Source organism: Python bivittatus, unplaced genomic scaffold (genome assembly GCF_059951505.1).
Source record: "Python bivittatus isolate LINGU-HERP-01145 unplaced genomic scaffold, Pbiv_v1 ctg000960_np1212, whole genome shotgun sequence".
NCBI lineage: Eukaryota > Metazoa > Chordata > Lepidosauria > Squamata > Pythonidae > Python > Python bivittatus.
The window spans coordinates 7,429,221-7,441,309 of NW_028277124.1; the positions used below are offsets into that span (position 1 = coordinate 7,429,221).

Sequence of the window (12,089 nt, forward strand, 5' to 3'; positions counted from 1 at the left end):
AACAATCTGGCCTTCTCATCTGTTACATGTTCAGATGACTCCCATTAAAAGTAATTATGCTGTTCGATTCAACTGCCCTTTCAATGCAGTTCACTTACCTCCAATGAAATAAAAGAAACAGCATTCTAAGTCAGTTCTGTTCATCTCGCTTGCACTTCAGGCAGAGGTGCTTCTCAGCATCCCATTCAGAAATGCCAGGAACGTCATGAATGCAAGGCATGTGCTATGTTATTGCTTGACCACTTTCATGAGCTGGCTTCTGACCACATTTCAAACTTCACATATCAAAGTAATCATCAGCTGAGTAATGAATGTAACCTAACAGCAGAGCTAGCCATTGAAAGCACAGTAGTATGCACTAATTAATGGTCCTCAGTCTGGGCATTTTTGGGGTTGTTCCAAATATAGTCTTTTCCTGAGTTAACACTCTTCTGCTAAAAACCATGCATTTTCACAGATGCTGAACGCTGTTGGCGTTGTGGCAAGACTCCACCTGCTTGCCTATAGGACAAAAAAGACCTCCCCCAAATCATTCTGTTACTTTTTCTGGCACAAAGGTTCGCTCCTTCATCAGCATTGGCTAGTTTCAGAGAGACGTGTATTTTGGCAAATCGGGAACATGGCTATAAATAGTGATGCTTATTTTCACAAATGACAGCAAAAAGTTAGTGGTTTAGTTACCTATCACAGATGTAAACAGCTCCGGAGCAGAGCTGCCAGCTGCCATGAAGGTTGCCCCTGCCACATCTTCACTGAGGTGCAAGCGCTGTGGAGAGAGGAGAAAATTCACTGATTGATGGATATGACTTTATATCCTGTTTTAATGCTTCTCAAGGCAGGTGGCCATAAAAAAAATGATAAGTAAAACATTTAAATTGTAATTAAACCATCTCAATAAAAGGAAGCAACTATCATATCAATCAAGTATTAGATGAGAAGTAAAGGGCACCTAGTACCTGTCTGAGTAAGGATGTCTTGTGTCAAGGGCTGGATTCCAGAATTGGCTGAGCCATCTTCCTCATGCATGTGCTATTCCTGTAACATCAGCATCACAAATCTAGACTGATGACTGTGGACGCATTTTTCCCTAGGCTAGTTGTACTACTGATGTGAGAAGTGGCAATGTTTGGCTTGGTTATCTCTTATCTGTTTCATAAATATTATTATTCTATTTCTGCTTTGCCCTACTGAATGGCAGATCCTACCAATCTCAGCTTTGCATATGTTTTAGACTAGTAAAGTTGTCTTTAGGAATTTTTAGGTTTGGGATGAAACAGATACAGAAAGCTTTATTATCAGAAGGTTTGTACAAGGGCCCAATATTATATTTATTTTTTAAAAATTTGTAATATGCTTTTCCTTAAAACAATAATCCTGTATGATTCTGGATGAGACTGAATTTCCTTTAAGCAGCAACGAACAACCTACAGTCATGGGCCTTGCAAACCACTTTTTAAAAAAATTCTTGGAGCCCTTGACTGGGTCACTGTGACCTGGTGGCAAATCATTTTTTAAAAAAGTGGTATGAGGATAGGGGTGGTGTTAGACTAGGAATAAAATAAAAGGGTTGTTTAAGCCTTGGAATAAGTTTAAAATATTGAAGTACTGTAAATGTTGGACTTCAAAAAAAGATACAGAAAAAGGCAAATAAAATTATAAGAGAAATGAAAATCTTCCCCATGGGACTTTTTAAATTTAAACAGTTCAGGACAGACCAAGGCAAACAAACATATCATCCAGTTAAAAATGTCCCAGCAGAATTACACTGTTGGATATAGCTCATATTTTTTATAAACACTTTCTAATGTCAGGCTTTATAGACGACCTAATCACAATCCTTGTACAATTTAAGTGTGTAACAGCTTTTGAAAAGGCTAATTCCCTGCTGGGAGTTATTTGGAAAGAGCATGGAGAGGAGCAGATATGGAACTGCTGGTACTTTAAGAGTATTACAGTCATTTAATGGCACAACCGTGTTTGGAATACTGTGTACAGTACCACTTTAGTAACTCCATTTCAAAAATACATGTCAGTTTGGAAAAAGTACCAAAGGGGGACAAATAAAATGACATGGAACTTGGAAAACCTTTCTATGAAATTTGTGGCTTTTTCATTTAGAAAACTTAGAATAGGGAAAGGTGCACTTCATGCACTTATGGAATTCCCTTCCACATGTTCATGAGTTCTGCAATGCTTCAGATTCAATTCTGAAAAGTTCTCTTGCAGCATGCAGAAATGCAAACACAGCACCTGTTGGTCACTCATTAAACCAGCGGTGTCTTTTTCCATATCAGAACATGTGCTCCTGGTAACAGATGTGGGTATTTTAATGAGTTACTGGCAGGTGCTACATTCATTCTTCAGGTGCTACAAAGCAACTTTCAGCTTTGAAACTGAACTGAACTGCACAGCCTTAAAGTCCAATATGCTAGAGGACATTTAAAAGGAATTAGACTCAGAATGGAGAAAATTTCTCCACATCTATTAGCCTTGACCTCCACATTTAGAGACCATAAACCACTATCAATAACATTTATTGGGAAGTACTAATGGTCAAGGCTACAATTTACATTAAATATGATTAAATGTAAAACATGATAGTGTATACATTTTAATAAATATGGAAAACTATTTTTAGCAGATACTTACTTCACAAATTTTTTCCAACGAAGGAACAAAGAAATCATCACAGATAATAGCCAAAGCATAGAACATGTAGACAGCCTAAGAAAACAGAAAGGATTCCATTGAGAAGAGACCATTCTTGTAAGGTTTGCCCCGTTTGACAGAGAAACTCCCGTGACACGTGTGGTTCACAAAAGAGGTTTACTCATGCGTAATGTAGCAGTCACAAGCAAAGCCAGGACTGGCTTGGTACAATGGTATTGTCCTCATTTCATTCTATGAAACAAATTAAGGCACATCTACCTATTATTTCTGCAATAGTACTAAAGAGGAGAGACACCCTTCAATTGAGCTCAGCTCCTGGTGACAGCATAGGTATGTCTATATTGTTTCCTTGATAATAATATGATTAAAGATTTAAAAAATTCACTGTGACCAGCAGAAAAAAATAATGGCTGGTGTGGGTCTTCCGGGCTGTGTGGCCGTGTTCTGGAAGTTTTGTTTCCTAACGTTTTGCCAGCACCTGTGACCGGCATCTTTAGAGAGGTATTTATAGAGATCTGGGGGGGGAGGGGGGGATTGGGGGATTGTTAACGAGGGGCTGCTGGGGGCAATTCAATAGAAGAAAAAACCCTGCCTAATCCCCAGGAAGATACACACAGATTCTGACAAGCAGACACTCAGTAACCCAATCCCCCCCACACACACCCAATCCCCCCTTTCCCCCCAGATCTCTATAAATACCCACCAAAGGGTCACATCACCCTGGGCACAGAGAGAACTGCTCCTGTCTGTGCTCCTGCACTCTGAAGATGCCGGTCACAGGTGCTGGCGAAACGTTAGGAAACAAAACTTCCAGAACACGGCCACACAGCCCGGAAGACCCACACCAGCCATCGTATGCCGGCCGTGAAAGCCTTCGACAATACACAGAAAAAAATAACTGAATCTTTGAAAACAATCTGGAAGTGGTTTGCCACTGCTGCCTTCTGGGATGTTTCTTTACCTTCCCAGCCCAGCCTACAGCTGAGAAATTCCCTGATGGACTCCCATTGAAATATGAAACAGGTCCAAACCTCCTCAATTTCTGATCCTAAAGGTCAGACAGGTGCATATCTGCATCTGATTGGTTTGATAGTAATTCCTGGTCTTCTTGCAGGAAAAATGTGAACACTGTACCCTATAGTTCTGTGCGGGGTAGCTGAAATGTCTAACAGACTTTTCTCAGCAACTTCCTTCAACGTCCAACTGCTCCTCAGTTCTTTACAGGAAAATGGGTGAGTATCTGTATGCGTCTAAAAACAACTCAGTATATTTTCAAATATGTTTTAAGGACAACCTACGGAATTCTTTTCCTAATTTGGGCCATGCCCAATCTGAGGACTGGTGTTATAAATCTGCATATTTGGCTTTTGCTATAATATAATATTTCAAGCCTACCCATAGATCTTGGACTAATCACTGACAGGCAGGCAGACACAGTCTCTGCCCACCTATGACCATGCAGCTCCAAAAGATGAAAGTGATTTCCTTGTTCCCAATGGATAATCAAGCCCAAGTTGGTTATGCTGACTGGTCTGAGCAATTAGGAGAATTACCCTGGAAATCAGCACATTGCCTTTGCCATCCTTGCTTCTTCCTTCCTCCTCCCCAGATGGATCTAACGCTTGGGGACTCATCAGTGCTTTAGTATACACATTAAGAGCAAGGGAAGGGACTAAATAGCATTCTCTGTAAGGGTTACATAATGTGCAATATGCAGTACAGAAACTATATCCATTTCATACCCTGTTTCATATACATCTGGAAAAATACTGTATGACCCCCCGTAGTGTACATCGTTTCTGATGCTAAATAATTGTCACACATTTAAAAGCACTTGAAGTTAATAATTAATTCTGCACTTTTGTGGTGGGTAAATGGTTCTCTTTTTCATTTGTATTTATTTCATATGTATGTATCTTTTATATGTTTATATTTTTCTATGTGCTCCTTGTTGCTTTTGCATTTTTATTCTAATTTCAAGTGATTTCCATATAAATAAACAATATTGTTATTCAGCTTCCAGTAACATTTCTGCCCATGCCTAGACAGATTCAGTACCAGCATTACAAGTCAAATGCTGATTATATTAAATACTGAATTAATATCAACTCACATGCTTTCCCCTGCACAATGATTCTTGCATTCATTTCACCAATTCCACATGCCCCATCCCTTTGTGTAGAGCTTTGTGCAAATGCAAAAGCAATGCAGAACCTCCAAGTCACACTCAATCTTATACAAGCTAGTCTGGAATCACTGGGTATTACTATAATTCATATATAAGAACAGGAAAGTCTTATTCTCTGAGGGAAAATGCTACAAAAGCACATGCAAGGATGTTCTCTGTAATACACAGCACATCAAATTTCCATAGGATAGGTTCCAATGAAGAAAGGTAATTCCATAAAATTACTTTATTTCAATTCCTAAACAATTGGAACCAGTTTTAGTTTTATAAAAAAATCACATCTAAATAATAATGTCTCCCTAGATTAATTATCTTTTCATTGCAGGGTAATAAATGCCCTGTAGGAAGCTAAGCCACTTTGAGAGGTATCTTCATGCCCAGTCAACAGATACCTTTCCCAACAGTATCTGATGATAAGACGTTTTTCTACATTCCTGCAATGCCAGTGGAAGATTGTACAGAAGATTGGTTTCCACCACTGAAGACTTCAGATGTCTGAATAGGTTATGTGTTTGGTTCTATATTTGCTCCAAATCCCATGCTATCAAATGTTAAAAAAAATCTTTATAATAAAATTGATCACTGTTTTGATTATACTTGGAAATAATAATAATAAAAATAATAATATTCAAACAGACAAGCACCTTCAACATAACACCTCAGACTTAACAATTATTGATAAGAAAGGCAAAAAAGTCTGGATAGTGGACATTGCAATACCTGGAAACAGCAGAATAGAAGAGAAAGAACTGGAGAAACTGGAGAAAATCACAAAATATAAAAACCTGCAAATAGAAGTAGAACAACTGTGGCAAAAGAAAGCAAATACCAATAGTAATAAGTGCCTTGGGTACAATTCCAAAACATCTGGAGCACCACTTGAACACCATCGGTATTGACAAAATCACCATTAGTCAATTGCAAAAGGCAGCTTTACTTGGAATAGCTTACATCTGTGACAGTACTTTTAATATTATTAAACAACATCTGCCTATCCTAGGTCCTTGGGAAGGACTGAATAGGTGGACAAAAATGCCAAATCCAGTCTAAATATCTGGCTGACTGTGTGACCATAATAATTTCCTTCATCCTTGGGAGAGCTAAAATGATTCTGAATGGATTGGGCCTATGCTTTTCTGATGTTTAAAAGAATGGGTATAAAAATTCCTTTTTTTACAACATATACAGAAAGTTTGAGTGACAAAGGCACATGTAAATGGCAAACTGGAATGTGTAAAGGTTTTTCCCTTTTCACTAGCAGATTCTCTAAGCTGTTTATTGAAAACAATCTTATAACAAATCTAATTTTTAATACTTACTTTTAGATTATGGGCTTATTGTTCAGCATTAACAAATGTATATGGTCCAACTATACCAGTCTTTTCAATTTTAACTTTTTAACACACACACATACACACATACTACACACACTGAATGACTGAATATCTTTATTTACAATCAATGATCAGCAAAACTTACAAAAAACACAAACACCAATAAAGCAATATTTGGTAATGTTTTCACTGCAGCTATGCTGCATTTAGCTTCCATGCAGAGAATTGAATTTTCATATCTGAGAGAAAAAGCATAATATAAAACTCACCCATTCTGTCAGCATAACAGGAGCAAACTATAACTCTTACAATGATCCTGATGACAATAGGAAATACTGTATTGTTTCAATTTCCAGATAAGCACGGCCAAGTGGGTTCAGCTAAAGGGGTTTTAGAATATCTAATCTACAGAAGTGCAGGTTAGAAAACATGCCTAGCCCTATTTTTTCCCTCAAATCTGGGAGTGTATTTCAAAGTGTATTTCAAAAAACTGCAGGTTTCCAAGGAAATTTTGCAGCCCCCACTTTCCTATTCTTTCAGACCTAAGTACTTCTTTCTAATATTCTGTATACAGTAATTTAGCCTTCAAAGAAAAACATGTTTTGCCTGTTCTCACCCAAGAAGTAAAATAAGTTCTACAGAAAGTCCATATGATATTACTTTCTGTTCAGTAAGTAGTCATCTTCCAGAGCTAAGGGAAACAAATCTGTACTTCTTAAGTCAGTAATTGATCATCTGCCTCCAAGCCCACATTTCAATTTTAGGGATCCCAGTCTTGAGTCCAAGTGATCCATTAAATATGCCCTATATATTTTTCTTTACACAGCTTCAGAAAGTATATATTGGTTCATTACATTTCATTTTTCATTTCCCCCAAATTTTCTGAAAGGAATTAGATATCTTGTACTTGGAATCCTGAGAAGGAATAAAATCATATCTATCTAATAAAATAAACTACCCTACTGTGTTTCTCTAATGATTTTAATTTAAAAGTTGTCTGTTCCATAAATGTCGAGATAAATATACGAAGACTTTTATTTAGGTAGGTAAACCTTTACTGCAGGAATAAGAAATCTCCAGATTCAGATGGTTTCTTGGGACAGTTTTACCATGTTGTAATTGTTATGGTCCTTTGAATCAATTCTGACTCCTAATGACTACAGAAATAAATCCATATAGTGTTCTTGGCAGCATTTTTCAGATGTAGCTTGCCAGTACCAGTCAGCCAGTAGAGAGAATGACTAGCCCAAAATCACCCAGCTGACTTTCATGCCCAAGGCAGGATTAGAACACATACTCTCCCAGATTCTAAACAAAACTTTGGATTTCTTTCTAGACCATAACCCCCACCCAATCATATTATCAGATTTGTAACGCTGGATAGAATTACATATATCAATTTCATTTAGATAATTTTCAGCATCCTTTAATCCTTCTCAATGTAAATTCATTCTTTTATACAAACAAAATATTTTTGCTTAGACTATTTTCTGTTACTCCATCCCTTGGTACTAGAAGTTAAAATACGTAATATGTTCTCTCATGTTTTTTATTATAAAATTAGTCTGTCTGCTGCTGATGCTTTTATATGCTCTTTGTAACTATTGCTTTAGTTTAAGTGTTTTCTAAACACTCATGATATTATTATGTTAAATGGCCCAGGAAAACTATGCTTTGACATCCCAAATGTTTAAATGAATGAATGAATGAATGAATGAATGAATGAATGAATGAATGAATGAATGAATGTGTCATAAATATTTCAGACAACTTTCCAGTAAAATTTATACCCTTATTTAATAATAATTTAATCACACAGAATGAGTTCTCCTGGATCAGGCCAACAGCCCATCTAATTTAGTTTCAGTTATATTTTAAAATAAGAAATATTGTCATTTATTTATTTAGAAGAACACTAAAAAGATGGTAGCTGTAAAATACAAAGTACATACATATATATCCATCACACCTATTCTTTTCAAGATCAAGAACTCTATGTAGAATGCAGAAAAGGAAGATGAAATAATAAGCCAAATAGACTGAAGACATGAGATAAGAAATAAGAAAAAGCAAAGAAAATTAGTTTACACTAATACTGTGCACTACCTTTCTCCAAGCAAAGCCCAGTTTAAGTCCATGCATGCTCATGAATCTCTAATCTAAAGACTACCTTGCCAGCCAACATACTTATGACCATTTGTGAAGCACCCCACAATCACATGATCGCCATTTGCAGCCTTCCCTGCCAGCTTCCCACAAGCAAAGTCAATGGGGAAGCCGGCAGGTGAGATCGCAAATCGCTCAGGTAAGTCTCCCCCACCCATCCTGGCCTTTCTTCGCTGGTGTGCACTGCACCCTCCTTCCCTCCTTCGCTCACTCACGTGCATGCACCGTGCCCTCCTTCCTTCCTTTGCCCGCTTGGATGTACCAGCGCCTTCCTTCCCCCTTCTCTCACTCGCACACATGCACCGCATCCTCCTTCTCTGCTTTGCTTGCTCATATGCATGCACCATGCCTTCCTTCCCTCGCTTGCACGCACTGCGCCCTCCTTCCCCCTTCATTCACTTGCATGCACCCATGCCTCCTTCACGCTGTGCTGAAGAAGCAGGAGGAAGGAGAAAGCCTCATGAATGGCCAGCAGCTTCCAATGGAAGCACCCCTGGAGAGTCCTTCAGTGCTGGAAGTGACCCTGGAGAGTCCTTGAGCAAGCAAAGGAGGGAAGGAGGGTGTGGTGCATGTGAGCGAGCAAACAAGCGAAGGGGGAAGGAGGGCCAAGAAGGCCATGAGCCACAGCATGGCAAGCAGCCCCAGAGCTGCACAGTTCTGGGGCTGCTTGCCGCCCCGCAAGGCAGGGTGCAGGGTGGCCAAAAGGGCAGAGATGGGGGGGGAGATAGACAAGTGGGGGTAGTTGAGGCAGTCCTTTACCTTACTGAGGCTCAAGGCTGGGAGGAACCAAGACCGGAATGGCTTGGATTGGGGTGGATCCTCTGCTAATGACTGGTAGAATTCGCTTAATGATAGCAATGGAGTGCCGGGATTGCTATCCCAAGTGATGCGGTCACGTGACAACTTGTTTTATGACTGCATCACTTACCAATGGAAATTACGGTCCCAATTGTGGTCGTAAGTTGAGGACTACCTGTATTACTGTTTAATAGAACAGAAAAAAGCCATTGTGTTTCATAGAGCTAGCATATTTGCCTAATAAATGGCAACTTATTAGGTTGCAGAGATGTCAGAAATGTACTAATGGCTTTCATAGACTGTTCTAAGGAAGACAAATTTGTTGCTCCTTTCTATTTAGAGGAGGGAGAAAGACTCCTGTAAATATGACAGGTACAGCAGCTGCTAGAAAGCAGAACTTAGTTGTGTTATACATACATATTTACACACACACATTAATGTTATTGATTAACAAATGAATAGGGAATATAACATACATTGATAAAAATCACTAAATGGAATGTCAACTGAAGTAACATTATCATGTTAGTTTCATGAACAATATTGCTGAATATAGTTCGTTTGCAGCAACATAATCATTTGAATGTCACTTTGATTCTATTTTTCTGAATTACTCAATGTCCTCTTCATAGCCACCCACTGTTTGCTTATATTTTAAACTCTGAAATAATAACGGAAGTTCCATGGACCAAAATCGGGTCAACCATGGGAGGAATAATCTGGAAATAGTATCAACTACAAACCATGGTTTGAATCAAGAAATCAGTTCCATGTGCAGATCTGGTACTGGGGAAAACTAGTAACAAACAGAAGGGCAATCAGACAAGGGACATACTAGAGAAGGTAGTAGATAGATTAGGAGTCAATAGAGGAATATTGGTGAGCTGCAAAGGTGAAGTCCAATGTTACTGAAGCAAAAACTGAGGTTTGATCTAGAAGTATTCACAATTCTGGCCAGCAAGACTTTTTAGGGGAGGCCCATCTTAATGGGGGGATGGTAGTTGAAAGGTCAGGATGCTCTTTCCATTCTCTATTGAAATAATCCCCAATGGAATATCTCCAAAATACTTGGCTATAGCTTCTATTCTGGAGAAGGCATTTCTAGTGGATTTTCAGAAAACACAGTAACCATAGTGTCTTCCACCTCTGTGACTTTTAGGCTTGCAAATAAAGACAGACAAGTAAAGAGGACTGATTTTATGTTTAGATACTCATCCCATCTACCCCCTACCCCACATACATTAATGATATTTAGGAGACAGTCCAACTCCATTAGACTCTAGGCAGCTTACAATGTTAAAAGTCACTAAAGCTGCAAAACCTGGACCATGCGTGTCCAGAAAAAAAGATCCTCAATCAAATTAGTGAGGATGGTATTATACTGGGACCAAAGAGAGCAATCCAAATTCAAATTCAAGGTCATCCAAACAGAGGCCCATGGGATTCTCTCCATAAGCCAAACATTACCAAACTGTTATTAGTCATTTCTCTAAGGACTACTTGCATCTATAGAACATCTCAATGGTTTACAGCTACATATGACTGGCTTTCTTTCTGCTGTCCTTAATAGCATCAAGTTTGTTGCCTGTGGTTGTCTCATCACCTTATCTCATGGAAGGGCTGTTGGGAAAAATGAGAGAAAAATACAGTAAAACATAGTAAGATGCTGCGATAGCATTTTCCTTTTTACTGCATATGTTTAGGTACTAGAAGAAAAAGCCTGTTGGTTTGTAGTTTTTCCTGTACAGATGTGTATTCTATGTATGGCCTTTATAAATTTAGAGACTGAACTGTATTCCAGCTGAAGGTTTCAATGAGGTTAACTCTAGGGTTGCATTCTCTCCCTAGGTTCAAATCCTTAATCCCTGAAAACTACTAGGTGGTGTTAGGTTAGTTAGGAGAAAGTATCTGGTGGGACAGGGGTGGAGCTAGTAATCTCTGGAGATAACAGAGTATCATATAAAAGCTTGCCTGTGTCTAGGGCCTCAGAGTGGATTTGGATGAACAAATAGCAACCGCAGCCCTCTTGCTCTTCCCTCATTCTAAGAGTAATTTTCTTCCTTTAGAGCACAAGTGGGTAATCTGTGACTGGGGAATTTTGGAAGCAAGCCATTTGGAAACAGTCTGGTTAGGATTAGCTTTACGAAAAGGAAGATGACAAATGAAAAATATACATAGTGATAGCTATACAAGTATTAACAGATAAGAGAGAGAACTGGGTCAGAACAATTCATGTTAAAGGAAGAAAAGCAATTGTATTCAAGAGACTGCGCTATCCTGTCTGTTAAGATGTCATTGTTTTTGCAGACATCTTGAAATGTCCAGCTGGGCTTTACTGGAGGCAGAATATCTTATTACTGGAATTCATTAATAATGATTAATAAAGTTGTTCTTTTTGCTCTAAGCATGTTCTCTGTCCTTTGTAATATGTGCCATTTTCTTGGCCATGCCTACTTTTAAAATGTAGCTATAAGTTTGCCCCCAATGTGGTTCTTGATCAAAAAAGACTGTCCACCATGTCCTGTTGATATGAGAAAGCTAAAACCTTTCACACTATATCAGACGTTGAGACCCAGCATGGATTTTTGCTTTCTTTAATCAGAACTCCAGATGTAGCACAAGCTCATCATTCACTTCTTATCTCCTTTACAAACTTGATAATGTTTGCAGTCACATTATGATAACTTTTCAGTTTTCTCATAATAGGAAGACTGGTATCTTTGCCAGCCATTCTACTGTCATGGAGACAATGTTAAAAATACAATACACATTAACATAAAAAACAATTTTATGTTTAAGCCTTTTCTGGAACACATCACATCAGATTGTTGGTCTATTTGTGGCAAAAAAGGACTGGATATAGCACAATAAGCTAAATACCTCACAAATGAATACAGCTCTTATACATTATGTAATTTTGAATTCCTTTATTG

The 12,089-nt window shown here is 38.4% G+C and overlaps 1 protein-coding gene across 2 annotated transcripts in view; it reads right to left on the reverse strand.

The window, feature by feature from the left end:
- SLC24A3 (solute carrier family 24 member 3) overlaps positions 1-12,089 on the reverse strand; it is a 199,601-nt gene that overhangs the window by 56,189 nt on the left and 131,323 nt on the right. For both annotated transcript variants that reach the window (XM_088131436.1, XM_088131435.1), the window contains exons 4-5: positions 2,650-2,724; positions 682-766 (exon numbers count right to left, since the gene is read on the reverse strand). In XM_088131436.1, the coding sequence (XP_087987562.1) occupies positions 682-766; positions 2,650-2,724 (160 nt within the window). The remainder of the gene's footprint in view (positions 1-681; positions 767-2,649; positions 2,725-12,089) is intronic.